The 17,203-nt window shown below is 36.5% G+C and overlaps 1 protein-coding gene across 1 annotated transcript; it reads right to left on the minus strand.

Annotated features, from left to right (window-relative positions):
* Positions 1 to 2,065: 2,065 nt before the first annotated feature.
* LOC143606560 (E3 ubiquitin-protein ligase listerin-like) lies at positions 2,066 to 14,410 on the minus strand. Its single transcript, XM_077082294.1, has 15 exons — positions 14,292 to 14,410; positions 14,065 to 14,200; positions 13,735 to 13,797; positions 13,577 to 13,654; positions 13,395 to 13,486; positions 13,100 to 13,202; positions 12,851 to 13,003; positions 12,128 to 12,777; positions 11,640 to 12,057; positions 10,243 to 10,706; positions 8,816 to 10,134; positions 5,041 to 6,077; positions 3,634 to 4,083; positions 2,539 to 2,769; positions 2,066 to 2,444 (listed from the first exon to the last, which is right to left on the minus strand). The coding sequence occupies exons 1-15, from the start codon at positions 14,345 to 14,347 to the stop codon at positions 2,217 to 2,219; spliced, it is 5,478 nt and encodes a 1,825-aa protein (XP_076938409.1). The 5' UTR covers positions 14,348 to 14,410; the 3' UTR covers positions 2,066 to 2,216.
* Positions 14,411 to 17,203: the final 2,793 nt, after the last annotated feature.

Genomic DNA, 17,203 nt, shown 5'->3' on the forward strand with positions numbered 1-17,203 from the left:
TTACATTTGTTTAAGTTCGTCCGTTTACGTTCGTTAGTTTATTCATGCAAAACCTTTTGGTCCATCACAACTTAGTCTAGTTATATAACTTTGTAGGCCCAAAAATATTTTTCACATTACTGTTAACTGGTTTAGCTCAATCATGTTTGTTCATCTATGTTTAGTTGTGTTTGATCGTTAACGTTTGTGAACCGCTCGTTTATACTGTCAATGAACAAACATAAAGGACCACGAAGATATTCATTTTTAAATGAATGAACACGAACAAGTAAACCCCGTTCTTTTGATCGTTCGTGTTCGATTAAAATGAAATGAACATGAGCACCCGATTCGTTTACGGGCTTACATACAAGTGAGAAACCAAAAACCCTAGACAAACCTATGATGGGCCTGTGGGCTAAAGACAACTAAACCTTTAAAATAAACCAGTAATACTGTAGTTAGAACAAACAGTTTGATTAATACTATTATGTATTTGGAGCAGCACGGGAATCATGTTATTAATATTCAGTCGGGGTCAAAGCCATGTTCCTCTAAAGATACTGTCTATAGAAGACGGGACGGTTGTAAAAGATTTCAATCATTTACTTCACCGAAACAAAAAGGTGGATTTTATCGAGCAGTTTAACGAAAAGCTTATCGTTAAGCAAGACAAGGAGAATCTGCAGTATGTTTCATCTTTCACTTCCTTACCATTTTGATGACATGGCGTGATGTGTGCTTACCCATGTTTCATGCATAATAATAGGAGTGGAGTTTTCCACTTCTACATGTTTCCCTTAAGTAGCGTTTGTTATGCAACAATGACAGACGAAATGGAATGACGTGGGAATGAAATAAGAAATGTTTGGTTGCACAATGGAATGGAATCATCCATTACACATGTAATCCCATTCCATCAAAACCATTCCTTCCCACACCCCTTCTTTTTTTTCATTTCATTCCTCCTTCAACCTTCTTTCTCAACAACACCATTATCTAACAACAACCACCGCCACCACCACCACTACCATAGCCACCACCGCCATCGTCACCACCACCACCTCGGTCGCCACCACCAACTGACCGCCACCGTCGCCATCACCACCTCCACCACCACCACCACCACCACCACCTTACCACCAAAGCTACCACCGCCACCATCGTCGCCACCCGACCATAACCGCCAACACCACCGTCATCACCACCCTACCACCGCCATCACTACTAATGATACCATCGCTTGACCACCACCACCACAACCACCACCCCCGCCGCATGTCCGTCACCACCACCACCGTCGCCACCGTCGCCACCGCCACCACCATTTTCATCTCCAAAGCTACCACCATCGTCGCCATTTCAGTTTTTTTTTTGTAAAAATATATATATTTTGGGATAGGAATATTTTTATTATTTCTATTTCATTCCTAAATTTTTTTTGGATACCAAACTTAAAGTAGTTATTCATTTCATTCTTATATGTTAACCAAACAAGACAAAGGAATGGTAATGATCTTTCATTTCTTCTCTCATTCCATTCCCCCCTTCATTCCATTCCTTTCAACCAAAGATACAATTAATGTTGTTTTTGTTTCCCACGTTTCCATTACCTGCATTATTTTAGGCATTGATATTTCTTTTGCTTTTCCTATATATGTATTATTGGTTTGCTATGAAAGGATTATGAATGAAGAAATGAATTAATCTGAATTTTCTCTCTAATTGCTACTCTGGTTTTCTTTTTATTTCTTTGGTCAATCGATTGTCGGTTGGAACCACATCATGGCGTTTATTCACAAATCGGCGCGCAATGCTGAGGTGAAAGAAGTTGGAAGCACTGAGTTTATGAATATAAAGTTTCAAATATATTGTACTTCTACTTTGAATATAAAGTATTTTATGATTTTCAAATTTCTCATACAAAGGACATTGGACCGATGCGATCATGTAGCATAGAGACAGACATTGAGGATGAAAAATTCGAGGTCAACAGAGATTGTGAGAGGACAAGAGAGAGAATGAAGAGGCAGAGCAAGTGGATGGGTGAACTGCTAAGTTAGAAGTTGATTAATCCTAACAACAATAATTTCAAAAGTAATACTATGTTATGTTTTCCTCATTATGGCAAAGAGTATTATCCCTTCTACACGCATGCAACACATAATAATATTTACTTAACAATCTATCACAAACTACCAAAGTCAAAACATATAACAAAAACCCTTGACGGATGCTCAAAACAGAGACTGGCATAAGGGACAATTAGACTTATTAGAAGTCAAAAACCACTTATATAAGCATGCAGAGTGAAACTTGTGCTTGCAGGTCCGACACGCGCGACGTGGAAGACTATGATTTGATGTGTGAATCACACTGTAACATATTGGACACTCTTCAACACCCTCAAATTCCTTATCAAAATTATTCTTCCATATTCTAATTGCTTCTGCTAAAGCCCCATTCTGAAACACAACAAATGTAACAGATTAGTTAAAAGATTACTTGTTATATTAACTATTGTGTTCAGATATAAAGCATAAAACGTTAACTACTTACTTGATTACGGACGAATGACATCATCGAAAGCAACCATTTCCTTTGCTTCACTTCAGAGATTCCAAGGCTTCTAGTACATTCCACATCCACGGGTCGTAACGGATAAGATGCGGGGAGACGAACTACCAAATCCATATTTGACTCGTCTTTTGTATATGTGGCAACAACCTCGTTAGCTGACTTGCTCACACTAACTGAAAAATTCTCATCAGATAGATCGGCTTTCTTGATCTGCAATAACAATTAATTATCAAACATTGATCATCTAAATGGGGACAATCATAAATCATTTTTATCAAAAATACCAATTTATAAAAATCATCATCATCATCATCGTACTCGGTGAATCCCACCAATAGCAAAGCTATGGTAGGGTCTGGGGAGGGTAAGATGTAGACAGTCTTACCTCTACCCCGTAGGAATAAAGAGGCTGCTTCTGGTGAGACCCATGGCTCGCAATTTATAAAAATTATTATATTAATTAATAGTAAAGCGTCAGCAGTGATAATGTTTTCTTTAAGTTTTGTTTTCACCCTTATACCAAAAATAATATACGCCTTTAACCCGCTAATTTATCATTCAATTTGATTTTTCTATAATAACTTGCACTCGTTAACTTTTTTAACAAGCTGAATATGCAGATGTGTTTTTTTTCTCTCGACACATCAGTATAAATTTTGTTGAAAACAGAGTTGTATTCAAAATAGAATTTTTTTTATATCGTAAGCAATAAGAGTGTCGGTACTGTACCAGCATTGTGACGAACCGAACCAATTCCGATCGAACATCGGAAGTTTCATTTTACCCTTATACTATGAATAATACACGCCTTAAACCCATTTTTACCGGTATTCGTTTTCATGGTTTTCACAGTTGTGCTTGTTTTTTCTTAAACTTTTTATTTTCTTTTGGAACTTTTTAATTTTCCTTTTTTACTTTTTCTGCTGTTTTAAAGTTCACTTTCGCAATTCTTAACGTCCGCGAAGTGTTTTTTAATCTACGTTTCGATTTTCAAAAACAACCTGTCGCAACGCCCAGGTTATATTTTGCTAGCTAGATAACATTTAAAGTTTAAAAGGAGACAAAAAAGCACACCTGAGATAATTCATCTGCAATTAGAGGAGGGCTACACCATGTTCTAGTAAATGACTCGATTGCAGAAGATGAAGTGTGATCACGAATATCATTAAACCACTCTCTAACATAAGCAGGGAGTATTTTTAACATGAGTCCATATATTGCACCAGTAAATGATGTCATTCTGTCTGGCCCAATGGGCCAGAGAGATTCAACAGCAAATAGGACAGAGTTGTTTGTGATGGCCTGAGTGGCTGATTGTGCAAACTCTGAAATGCCAGGTGGCAACTGAGATAACTTCTTTTTCACACTTGCAGCACATAATTCCAGTGGTATGTGTTGGAAGATGCAATCTAATATCATTGGATTGCATGAGTCTTTTATGTGTTGAATCAACTTTTCCTTTGTAGGAGATGATGGTGATGCGAGTAGGTGTGAGATTAATGACCAAGTAACAAAAACATGCACCTGTAGAGTTTAATAATATATTAGCCTCCAAAGAAACAGATGGTAAACGGATAGGTCATTGGAAAACCAGTCAAACTTTGACATCAAAAACACTTTGTTTCTCCAAAAGATTAAAATACATGTATTGTTAAAACTTTTGTAAATGACTAATAGCTCACATGCATCTACAATACATGTATTGTTTCACTATAATTTGTACTTTTAAAACAAAATGGCTTAGGGGTATGTGCATCAAACAAGTACTTTGACGTTCGACCCATTCTACTTGTTTCCTTGTAAGCTATTTTTCAGTTTACCCATTTGACCCGTTGACATAAAATGACACTCAAACTTGCTGATTCATAGAAGCTAAACAAAGCAAATGTTCAGTGAACTGTTTGTGACCTATTCTACATGAAGTTTGTTTAGGTTCATTTATTTACTAAAGAAACAAACGCGAACTTTTGTTTGTTTAGTTAATCGAACGAACATGAACACATGTCTCATTCATTCATTTATGTTCATGAACGTTCGCTTATGTTCATTTATGTTTGCTAGTTTCTGTTTGTTTAAGCTTATTTGTTTATATATTCATCAAGATCCTTTGTCTATTACAAACTAGTCTAGTTTATTAATTGCTTAAGCCAGGCAGATTAAACGTGAACATTAATCTGCCTGGCTTAAGCAATTAATAAACTAGACTAGTTTGTAACAGACAAAGGATCTTGATGAATATGTTCCATTTATTATCGTTGTTTTCGTTTACGTTCGTTTATATTGTTAATGAGATAACATAAATGAACGGTTCATGTTCTTAACGAGCGAACACAAACAAGAAAATCCATTTTTTTAGTTGCCCGTGTTGGATCGTTTGTTCGGTTAAAGTTAAACAAGCAGACATGAACATGCCTGGTTCGTGTTCCTTTGGTTCGTTTACACGTAAATAAAAGGTGTTGAGTTTAGAAGGAGTGGACTTACTCGAACTGGGGCTACCAAATCCAATTCAATAATCTCAAATGGTGATTTCTCAAGAAAGACGGAAATCTCCTCCCTCAACTGAATCTTAGAATCTAAAGACGAAGAAATCGGATCTTTATCATCAATCTCACTTTCATTTAACAAAGAGGTAGTTTCTTGAGCGAAAAAAGATGAGTCAGCAACGGGTTCACTTGAAAGAATAACATAAGCAGCATACTGCATAAGTGCAACCGGTTTGGAAGAAAACAAAATAGCATATAAAGAGCTAACCGATCCTTTACTAAGCCCCCACAAATCAAATGACTTCATAGCCCGCTCTCGTGCATGCGAAGAAGATTCAACCGCACTTGAAGAAACCAACTCCCAAAAATCAGACTCACCAAGTCGACTTGATGCTACAACCGAACCCGCAATGGGAGAATATGAACCCGCAATCGCTTCAGCTGCACCCGTTGAAAAGAACAACCGAAGAACCCCTTGTAGAATCTTATCCTTAATCGGGTCCCATTTTTCGCTTCTTAACGGATGTTGATCGTTTTCTATTTCATTTTCGGTTTCGGTTTCAACAGTTTCTTGTGCAATGAGCGCACAGAACATAGAAAACGTAATAAGCGCATGTTTTCCAAGTTTTAAAGCAGAGGAATTGAAATCCAAACCCGAGAGTGTAACCTGGAGCTTCTTGGGTATATCTGAAGTGGGCTCGTGTGTGATGGTGTCATTTACAGCCTCTGCTACCTCTTCCAATAATACAACAGCGGATTCGATCCAGTATCTTGATTTGTACAAGATAAATTCCCAATCATCGAGGTTGAAATCATTCCAACAGTATCCAACTGCTACAACAGTTAACTTGGATAACAACGTCTGCACAACGGGTAATTTGTTGACTGTGGCGGAAGTAGAAGCGAGACGCTGTTTACGGAGTAACTCGAGCAGAAGATCGCGTTCCACATTGGTGATGTGTCTTTGTGGTTTAAACTGTTTCATTCGTTTTAAGGGATAGCATGAAACAACAAGATGATACCAATCTTCCATATCTGAAACACATTCAATATTTTGTAGCAGTCAATTTAGGTCATGAATTATCCCTAAGGATCAAATAAAAAGATAGCTAAAAGGGAAGCGAGTTGAAAATCGATTAAAAACCAACAGCCAGCTAACTAGGTTTAAGAAAGTTTACTTACTATTGTTAAATTTGTAATGATATAGTTTTTGTAATCATATTTCAAGACATGAACTATTTAGCATTTACAATAAATGGATAAAAACTTGATTATGAGCCAACCTAACCCATCTGTTTCAACCCACACTAGGGCTGTTTAAAAAGCTCGCAACTCGCTCAAAAAAGCTAAAAAAAAAGCACGCTCAAAATTGGCTCGTTTGTAACGAGCAGAGACGACTTGTTTTATAAACGAGCCAAGGTAAGCTTGGTTCATTGGCTCGCTCGTTAGGTTTGTGTAGCTGGCTATTGGCTTGCTCGTCGGCCCGTTTGAATTAAAGCCCAAATTTTAGCATATATATAAATTATAACCCTATGTATAACCCAAATTTTAATAAACTTAAGTTCCAAATTTTGTAGTTTACTAATTTTGCTTAAAAGTTATTTTTTTTTTCTTTTTACAACAACAGCAATCATACCCAGTATTTCCCACAAATAGCCTAAGCTATTAGTATCTGGGGAGGGTGAGATGTAAACAAACCTTACCTCTATCCCTGAGGATAGAGAGGTTGCTTCCGGCGAGACCCCAACTCGAAAGTAAATAGATAGAAAAATACAATAAAATAAAATTATGTAGAATAAAAAAATAGCAGTATATAAATAATAAACTCAAACAATATGATATTAGTAAGTTTCGAGCAACATTTCATTATAGGTAGGGGTGGCAATCTTGACCCAAACCCTTTCAAATAAGTCAATTTGAGTTGTTTTAAAAATTAAATGAGTTGGTTTGGGTAAAAGGTTTTAACTAAATGGGTCAAAATGAGTCATTTGAAATTCTATCCTTTTTAATTTCGGGTCAAAATGGGTCGACAAGTTCAAGAAAATGGGTCGATGTTGGTTAGTGTCCTAAGGAAATATGACAAGTTTCGGATTGGAACGGGTTTTCATACAACACAGGTTTCGAAAAGAAACGGGTTTAAGACATAATTGTCAATAGCAAATAGCGGTAAATAGCGACACACTACCTATATGCTACATAGCGAATAGCGGTAAATAGCGACCGCTATTTCGTGTTTAGCGGTAAAGTAGTAGAAAATTTTATAAATATATAAAATAGCTATTTATAATCTTTATATATATATATATAGTGTCAATTTTAAACTTATTTATGTATAGATTTATAAGTTTAAAGACTAAATGTAAAGTAGTAATAATAGAAGGGTTAAATATTGAAATACACAAACTAATTTCAAACTTTTTATGTTATTGATAAGTTTTAGGGACCAAATACAAACAATTGAAAGATAAAAAGGGTTAAATGTTAAAATATGTAAAGTTGTTTAAACCTAAAAGACCTAAAACAAAGATACAGCCACAACGCAGCCAGGTATTCTTCTTCTTCCTTGTTTCCGGCCAAAACTGCAGCTCCGGCACCGGAATCCGCCGCCGGAAGTCGCTATATTGTCGCTATTTGGCCGCCAAGAAACCTGTAGCGGCATATGGCCGATACGCTATGAAGCGCGCTAAAGCGAGCGCTATTGTCGCTATTGACAACTATGGTTTAAGATTGGAACGGGTTCGGTTCATGTTTCAAGCCAACACGAGTTTTCATACGGGACAGGTTGGGTTTTGGTTTCTATTTGGTCGATTCCGGACTCGTTTTTTTTCACTTTTTCAGTTTCGTTTTTGTTCTGTTTGAATTCTTTTTGTTTCGTTTTAATTGATTTTTTCGATTTCGATTGATGTGGTTCGGTTTTGGCTTTTTGTTTCATTTTCGTCGATTATTTTCGTTTTTGGTACGATTCTCGGTGGTGTTTTTTTTATGGAACAAGGACAACGTATGAAACATTTTAGCGTTTTTACTTTTTTTTGTTTATGATTTATATTTTGAGTTATAATATTTTTATTATTATTTTTGAATATTTTTTTGAGGGTTTTTTATCTTAGTAGAAAACCCTTAAAAAAATCATATCTTAAAATATAAATAAAAAACAAAAAATATAAAAAAACTAAAATATTTCCGCCGTTAATCTCGTTCACAAAAAAAAACACTCAAACAGCCCTAACCTATTTTGACCCAAACCAAAACAACCCTTTTTTCAAGTGACCCGTTCTAACCCAAACTCGTTTTGACCCGTGACTCGTTTATACCCATGACTCGTTCAACCCAACTCAACCGATTTGCCACCTCTATTTATAGGTAGACTAAAACAAAACAAGGTAAAATTAAGCAAATATTAATAAATAGTAAATAATAATTCTAATAATAATAATAATAATAATAATAATAATAACAGCAACAATAATAATAAAGGTTATAACAAGAAATAGCCCCTCCTCCTACTAAAGGTCATTAACCTTAATTCAAGATATCAATGAATATGTGAAAAAATATAAAATTAGCTTTCTAAAAAAAACAAATGAACCAGCTCGAGCTTTTAACAAGCTGAGCTCGAGCTCAACATTTCAGCTCGTTAAGATAAGCGAGCCGAACCCAAGTCCAACCTGGATCGGCTCAGCTCAGTTAGGCTTGTTTACAGCCCTAACCCTACAACCTGCTACTAGAAAAAAATGGAACATAAGAATGGATAAAAGCGTATTAAATTCTTGTACCATGTCCGGATAGCCATGTGTTCAAAGGCGGAAATGACAGAGTTCTCTGAAGCCAGCCCTCGATGACATCATGTATATCATTTCTCTTTGAAGCATCGTTTACTTCGTCTCCAAATAATGGTCCAATTAGAACACTCATAACAACAGGAAGTGTCTTCAAACAATTGGAATTCACAGCTTCACCTACAAAAAGTCTATCCACAAGCAGATTAAAAATCTCCAAAGCCTTGTTTCTTCCCCAAATATTATCCTCGAAAAGTCTACCAAGTATCGCCACAAGAGCCCTCAAAAACACTTGCTCAATACTCTCGGGTGGGACCGGATTAATACTTAAACAACTCATTTCACTGTTTACCCCCTCAACAAGAGCACCGTCTATGAGAATATTGACAATGGTATCTAACAGGTTGACACTACTAGCAGAATCTTGACCCGTCGTGTATTGTATTAATAAAGGTAAAAATGAGGTTAACACACTGCCACCTGGCCATTTCCATGTGCATAGCATTTCAGTTGCAAGCCACGCGCGATGATGACAATGTGATGTCATCACTCTAGCTATGCCCACTTTGGATATAATCTTGTCAACAAAAGCAGCCACTCGGTGATCACCTGATGCATTTCTTTCATTTTTCAAAGTAGCCGATCTTTGTGCATCAGGTGTGACCCACAAGGGCCACGAATCACCCGTGTTTAGAAGCTCATCCAGTATAGTTTGTTCCTCAACTTGACCTTCACAAAGATTATCCATAACATCCATGAAATAAACGCAGCCCAAAGACGCAACCGTTTCAATATCTAACGTATCTTCATTAAATACAACACAGCGGATAGTCTGAACCAGAATACTGCTCAATTTTCTCCTGCAATCTAGATTGAAAGTTTTAAGAAGTTTATTAATCTTTCCGCGAAAAGAATGCACTGATTTACAGAAATTGAACCGATCCGTGAGTTTTGCATGTGCCACATCATCAAGCCCTTCACATAATACCTCTAACGAGCTATGTTCCCAATCGATCACAAACAATGCAGCCAAAACTTGTGGAAGCAATGCTAGAGTTTTTAGTCTAAAGAAGCTACCATTAAGCACTTCCATGGCAAAACTAGCTATCTCAACCGTGTGTGTTGAAGACTCGCATCCCGTGATGGTTATCTCTTCCTCACTGTTTAACAACTCAATAGCACCCTTGACCCAAGTGAAGTCAGACGACCCAATGAAAGATCTTAACTTTAGGAAAATTTCTTCAAAGATACTGATCGATGCGTTCTCGCTCACGAAGTAAGTTTGATCATCTTCTGTCACACCTCCAAGGGCAGCACTAAAATATTCATATACGAAGAGAAAAGAAAATGGTAGTTAAGAAACTAAGAGTATATATATTATATAACATGTGAAGCAACAAATAATGTCATAATTGGTAACTTACCAGATAAACCGAGCATCAGAAGATCCAAAGGGGGGAAGAGAACGAGTAACTGAAACAGCAGTTGAATCCAGAAGCTCATGATGAGAGAGGTTCAACTGCAATTTCATCCTTGTACTTTGCTCTCTCAATTTCTCCATGACAAGTGCCAGTACATAAGTAAAGTTGGAATCTTTGTTACCAGTTGCATGTAAAATTAAACTCTCACATTGGTCAGAAAAGCATTCAGCATCTAGTAATGCAAACAAGAAATCTAATCGGGTCAAGGTGGAGCTGCTATCTGTTTTAAAGCACCAAGGAACAAAAACATCCTTAAAAAGTTGCAAAAACTGATTTAAGCTCAGGTCTCTGTTCTTCTCTGGTAGACAAGCGGATTCGTTTTGTTCCAGCGTAATTTCTTCTACGATCTTGCTTGGGCCAAACATGGAAACCGCAACGACCATAAATTTCACAATGTCTGATGAGTCCTGAAATCATTACAAAGAACGTCAATATTTTTATGATTCAAGACAATGCTGGTTATTAATCCCAAACAAAGAAACATAAAATTAATGCCATCAGAAAATACAGAATGAAACGGGCCATTAGTACAGTTCCAGTTGACCTCACAAACGTTTTTTTTGTCCACTTTTTAAAAAAGCTTCCATAATATCTAATGTGTTACTAGTATACCTAAAAGCTAAAACATATAACTACAATCTCAATCTTTCAAAAAAACCATTTTAGGTGGTTGGACGAATTTCAACTGTTGACGGGTCCCCCTATTAGCTGAATAAAAAATATTTGACTCATTTGGGATAAAACACAGCTCAAAGTGACCAATTCACAAATAGATGAAACTGAAATTGCCACCTATAATGCTTTACTAAATACTAAATATAGAGGTGAGTAAAAAAACCGACTAACCAAAACTGAAACCAAATGAACTGCAAAACCGAACCGAAATAACCAACCCAAACCAATAACCAATGGTTCGGTTATGTTTTCTTGAAAACCAAAAATCACGGTTCGATTTCGGTTATGCCTCCCAAGTTAAATATTTGGGCCAAACATTCCATGCCCAAAATCATTAATAGATGGTTAACGAAAGTTTTAGGCCAAAAAGTTTTAAAAGCACAAATTCTTTCAAAAGTTTTAAGCCCAAATCTATTACTTTAAGCCAAAATGTAAAACCAAAAACCTGCCCATAAGCAAATCCATACGAAAAAACAAAAAACCGAAACCAAACGGTTTTCTAAAACAGAAACTACGTTCAGTTTGACCACAAAACAGACCCCTGACCAAAATTGTATTATTGATAACATGCCAGAACTAGCTCATTTACTAAAATATGTGACAGATGCCCCACAAACAAATATGAGTTAAAACAACTAAAATAGTAATCAAGTCATAGAACTTACACTGGTTTGTATCATCTGGAATAACTTTGACATCATTGGGCCCACAAGATACGATACGGGCCATGAGTCGCCTTTGCGCACAGCATTTAGATCCACTAATTGCAAAAATCTGATGATTTTATCCAAATTCTCATGATTTTCAACATTTTCACTTTGTTGAAACGCTTCTAGACAATTCTCTTCAAATGTATGACAAAAAACTGATAACAAATTAGGTTCCAACGGAAATAAACCTGAAAGGATCTCAATAATGCATTTTCCAAACTCTTGTGCATTGTCAACTTGGTACTTGTCAGTTTTTTTCAACTTATCTTCAGAAGATGGAACCAAAAGATAGTCATGCCACATCAGCTTCAATAACACCTCATCAACAATTGTACGCCTGAATTTATCGATAGCTTCTACTCCATCATAATATCTGATATCAAAGCAACAAAACAGAGTTAATCCAAGGATAAAAGATAGAAGAAAACAAAACTATAACTTACCTTTGAGCACTTTGTAATGTCCAAAGAAAACACTCTCGGTATGACTTAAAGAATGCTGACATGTCAGCATTTGAAGACTGGGAATGAACTTTTCCAGCCCAAAAGTTTCTATAGAACTCCAAGAAAAACTTATCAACCGTTATTGCCTTAGTAGGCACGCAGTTCAAAAACAGAACTAAAGTCGGGTAGGATACTTGTTGAGATCCAAAACACCCGTTTCTTAGAAAGTTCCAAAGTGGGTTAACCAAAACTTTGTGAACATTCAAAGTTGTCCAACTTTCTGGAAACTTCCTAGAAAACAGTAGTAGTGCTTCCCACATAGAAGAGTGGCAAGTGGGATCCTTTTCTTGAAACGCGCCGAGTATTACCGGCGCAAGAGTTTTGATGTTTGCTTCAATTAGAGCATGAGAGATGTTTTTAACACAACTTCCAACGAGTGAATATGCAGCGGATCGGATAGCAGAACTGTGAGAGTTAAAGAAGACCAAAAAACATTTATGAACAGATAATAACTTCTCTGCGTGAGATATGGCAGCAGTTCTTGCTTTAAGAGCTTTTTTTTGTTCAGGGTTTGTGTTTTCTGAACCGTGTTTTTCGCTTGTTAAAATATCAAGAAGTGTAGCCAATGCTAGCAATGATGACGAGATAACCTACAGCCATATAACCAACATTCACAAAAGCAAAAAGTATTAAATTATTATTAAAAAAATGAACATATTATACCTGCTGATGCATCTCTTGTAGCTCATCCAAAGCAACTGCTTTATCAGACATACTTTGTGGAGTGAGCTTTAAGTTATCTCCTAAATACATAAACACCTCATCGGTACATAACATTAGAGCATCCAATCTCTTCTCTTGTGCAGGAAAAGCAGCCTGTTATAAAGTCAAAAATCAGCATCTTAACTTTATTTCTTTTGTTTTTCATTAGATTGGAATAAGTTTTATGTATTATAACAAGTAATTTCAAACCTCCAATGATCTTTTTGCAGCTTGAGAAACTTCATAAACTGGATCAAACTGAGAAAACCACCACGGCCCCATCAAAGACTTCAAATGTGGAGCCAAATCTCTCCTGGTATGAATAGAATTGGGGGGGGGGGGGTCAAGAACCGATAAGAAGTTAAAAAAAGGAAACAAGTATACTTCACAAATAAGATTGAAAATGAGTTAAGTTTGAATAAAAGGTAGCATGCAATTAATTTAAATGTAATGATACAAATATCCATGAATTATTCAACAGACAGGGTATATAATATGTCCTAACCCAACAGTGCTGACGAGAGTGGCCATGGTGTCATGAGTAGCCCGGCGAACCTCTCGGTTATAATCCATCAAGAGCTTCTTGTATTCAAATGCCTGAGCCACAAATCACTGGTACTTGTGAGTCAAATATTGGGAATTATGTACCAAATCAAACATGGATTTGATAAAAACAAACAAGCATACCCATTGCGGAATAGCAGGTAATACGTCCTTTGCAGATTTATCCTTAAGCAGTGTCAACAAAGTTGTCAAAGCCTTCAGCTGCAGTAGCATAGCACACAAAATGAAGTCATATAAGTTAGTAACCTCAACATTCATTCAACATCAAATATGAGCATTACCTTTGTAGTTGGATCTTTTCTGGAAAGCCTCTTCAATTGTTGTGCCAATTCACCGTCAATATCCTACATTGCCATTACCAGTTCCAAATCATTATGCATGTTTCACCAAAGTCTGATTTGCTTAAAATCATCTATTAATTACTGAATATTGAAATTAGAGATGAAAACAGTATGAGTCGGTAGAGCGGTCATCGGACCTCTAGCAGAAGCTTTATTAATGAGTCTATGCAGTCGATATGTAAGTTTTAAAAGGTTGATTTATTAATGACAGGAGAGTATAATACCGAAAGCGAAAACATGATAAAGTAGTGAGAGAGAAAAGATGTATACATTAATAAGAGCGGAAGCATCTTCTGAGGAAGTAGTAGGAGGTATAGAAGAAGAAGTATCAAGGAGGCGTGAGCTGCCGACATAGCCTCCAAATCCCACGGCTGTGGCACCGGCAGGTAGCAGTGAAGCAGCTAAACTGCAAAAAAGGAGCAATTGATGATATTATTATTATTATTATTATTATTTATTAATCGAATTGGATGATTGAAAGAGTGAATTGAAATTGCCTGCTGCTTGATGGACGTGCTTTGCTTCTTGCTGCATCTCCCTTCTGTCTGCCCATACTTGTTTATTATTATGTGATCCGATTGATTCAACTTCGGCAGCAGCAATCTGCAGCCTGCCTAAACTCTTTATTAGGGCAGAGGGTAAGACTGAGGGGTGGGGGGTGGCGCTAGACCCCATGTGCTAATACCATATCAAATGCGCGCCAGAGGGGGCGCTACCGAGGCATAAACACCACCCGTGAGCATGGTAGCGGGAGAAGAGAGAGAGAATGTGGGGCTTTAATATGGCGCCCCACACCAGGTAGCGGGAGAAGAGAGAGAGAATGTGGGGCTTTAATATGGCGCCCCAAACCAGGGGCCAGGGGCTCCACCAGAGGCTCCAACACCCTCTTATCCAGTTTCTCTCCCTGCCACACGTCATAATATTATTGGTTCTTGGCTCTGCTGGAGCCCCCACTAGAGCCCCCACACCCCTTAGTCTAACACAAACCCCAACTGGATGGATTCTTATGTTTTCCTTAATCTATTTTTCTAACTTAAGGTGTGTTTGGGATTCCTTATTTAAGTGAAGAAAGAATATCTTATCAATTTATGAACTTTTTAAAATAAGTTTAAAAAAAAAATGTGTGGATTAGCTTATGTGTATGAGAAAACCAAATTAATTAAAAAGGACACTTTTTTTAAAATGAAGTGTAATGGGTTTTGAGGGTTAGAAGTGTGTAATAGGTAAATCAAACACATTAAGTTAATAAGTTAGAGATTCCTAACTTTTCAAAACCCCTTTATTCTGCCTTGCTCATAAGTTAAAACCCATAAGGCCTTATGGTTTGCCAAACACCTTATACACTTTATTAACTTTTTAAAAAGTTTATAAGTTATAAGTTGATGAAAATAAGGAATCTCAAACACCCCTTTAAGTAGCCACTTGGATCCACGCAAAAAGCCTCTCGATCAGGGGTCGAATCACAACCATAAAGTCGCTCCTAAACTCTATTCCGACTTAGGGTGTGTTTGGGATTGCTTTATTAAGTACAAAAGGACTTTTTGTAAAAAGGTCTTATAACATGTGACTTTTTGAAAATGAGTTTATAAGAAAAGTGTTTGGTTTAACTTATGAGAAAAGTCCAAAAGGACTTGTTTGAAAAAATACATAACATAAATTCGTTTACATATTTATAATTTCTCGATTAGACCATAATAATAAATTCGTTTACATAATAATATCACTTGTTTAAAAAAAACACCAAAATGCACAATAATAACAAAATAATGCATACTACATTCTTATCCATGATTCCATAATTTCTTGTGCAATAGTATCTTTTCTCGTTGTCATATGCATAACATCATCACCCGTACAATTTGTAGTCAGAACTTCTTCATTAACTTCATCACGAGTACTACCTTGTGTGAGTTTGTAAGATTCTTGTTGTGCAGTGTTAAATGCTTCATCAAACCCACCGACCTTTCTAATAAAGTTATGAATCGCCATCGATGCTAACACAATACTCACTTGGTGCTCGTATGTGTAATTCACATGCATATCTCTCAGTAACGCCCACCTAGCTTTCCACACTCCAAATGTCTGTTCAATAATATTTCGCAATGATGAGAGGTGATAATTAAATGTCTCTTTTGGTCCGCGAGGAGCACGCATAGTGCTAGTCTGTCCACGTTGAAAATCCGGTACATGATAACGAATGTTTGCACCTTTGTATGGAGCAAGATATTCTTTAGTATTTGGGTATCCGGCATCAACAACGTAATATTTATCTACAAATAAAACAAACAGTTGTTAGTCGTTTCAAACAAGTATTAAAAACCTAAAAATTGCATTGCTAAAATTATACTAACCACCCGATGGATGTGGAAAACCAAGATCCGGTCTCTGTAAGGCATCGTTGAAGATTCTCGTGTCATGTGCAGTCCCCTCCCATCCGGCCCATACAAATGTAAAGCACATGTTAAAATCACAAACAACCATTATATTTTGTGTAGCATATCCCTTTCGACCAATGTACTTTGGTTGGTTGTTCAAGCGAACTGATGCCCTCACATGTGTCCCTGCGAACTGATGCCCTATAAACCTAAACAAACTGCCATTGCGGTTTTTTTTCTCTTTTCACTTGCTATGGTTTTTCATTTAGTATGTAACTCGACCCTATAACGTATATATTCTAACCATATCATCTATCAATGTTTGCAAATCTGTTTAGCAAATAATAATCAAATGTAGGTCTAAGTCAACATAATGCACTTAAAAATATTACCTATTTACCAATATACTTAAGCACAATAATCCACATCGTTGGGCACAATTTACAAAACTCATTAAGGATAATAATAATAATAATAATAATAATAATAATAATAATAATAGTAGTAGAAAAATTATTAACACATTAAGGATAATAATAATAATAATAATAATAATATATAACAGTAGAAAAATTCACATACAAACACACAAAAACAGTAGAACAAAATCAAACGAATTTACTAAAACCGAATTGTACAAACCCGGTGGAAGAACAGATTGAGAAGAAAAAGAAACTAGTGACTGGAATGGACTACACCTTGTGTTTTATAATCGAAGAGAGGGAAGCCAGGGGTGTAGTTGATAAATGTAGGGCTTTAATTGATGGTGGCAGGGTTAAATTAATATTGGTAGGGATGTAGTTGAGAGCCGCATGTGTCAAATTGGTGTTAAATTGATGGTGGTAAGGATGTAGTTGAGAGCACAGACGTTAAATTGGTGTTGAATTGAAGATGTAGAGATGTAGTTGAGAGATGCAGTTGTTAAATTGGTGTCTCACAGAGAATTGTAATGGTTATTGATGGTGGTGTTGTAATGGTTTTGATGATGGCAGGGATGATGACTTGATGAGAGACCTGTAGCGGTGTAAATTGTA

Source organism: Bidens hawaiensis, unplaced genomic scaffold, assembly GCF_021521415.1.
Source record: "Bidens hawaiensis isolate Kalapana, Puna unplaced genomic scaffold, B.hawaiensis_p1.1 tig00075501_1, whole genome shotgun sequence".
NCBI lineage: Eukaryota > Viridiplantae > Streptophyta > Magnoliopsida > Asterales > Asteraceae > Bidens > Bidens hawaiensis.

What these genes read in the sequence shown, in the direction of transcription:
- LOC143606560 (XM_077082294.1), bottom strand. Translation starts at nt 14,347, where the DNA reads ATGGGCAGACAGAAGGGAGATGCAGCAAGAAGCAAAGCACGTCCATCA. An exon ending in GCACGTCCATCAAGCAGCAG is followed by an intron (nt 14,201 to 14,291) that starts GCAATTTCAATT and finishes CCTTTTTTGCAG; the next exon opens with TTTAGCTGCTTCACTGCTAC. An exon ending in ACATTACAAAGTGCTCAAAG is followed by an intron (nt 12,058 to 12,127) that starts GTAAGTTATAGT and finishes CTTTGATATCAG; the next exon opens with ATATTATGATGGAGTAGAAG.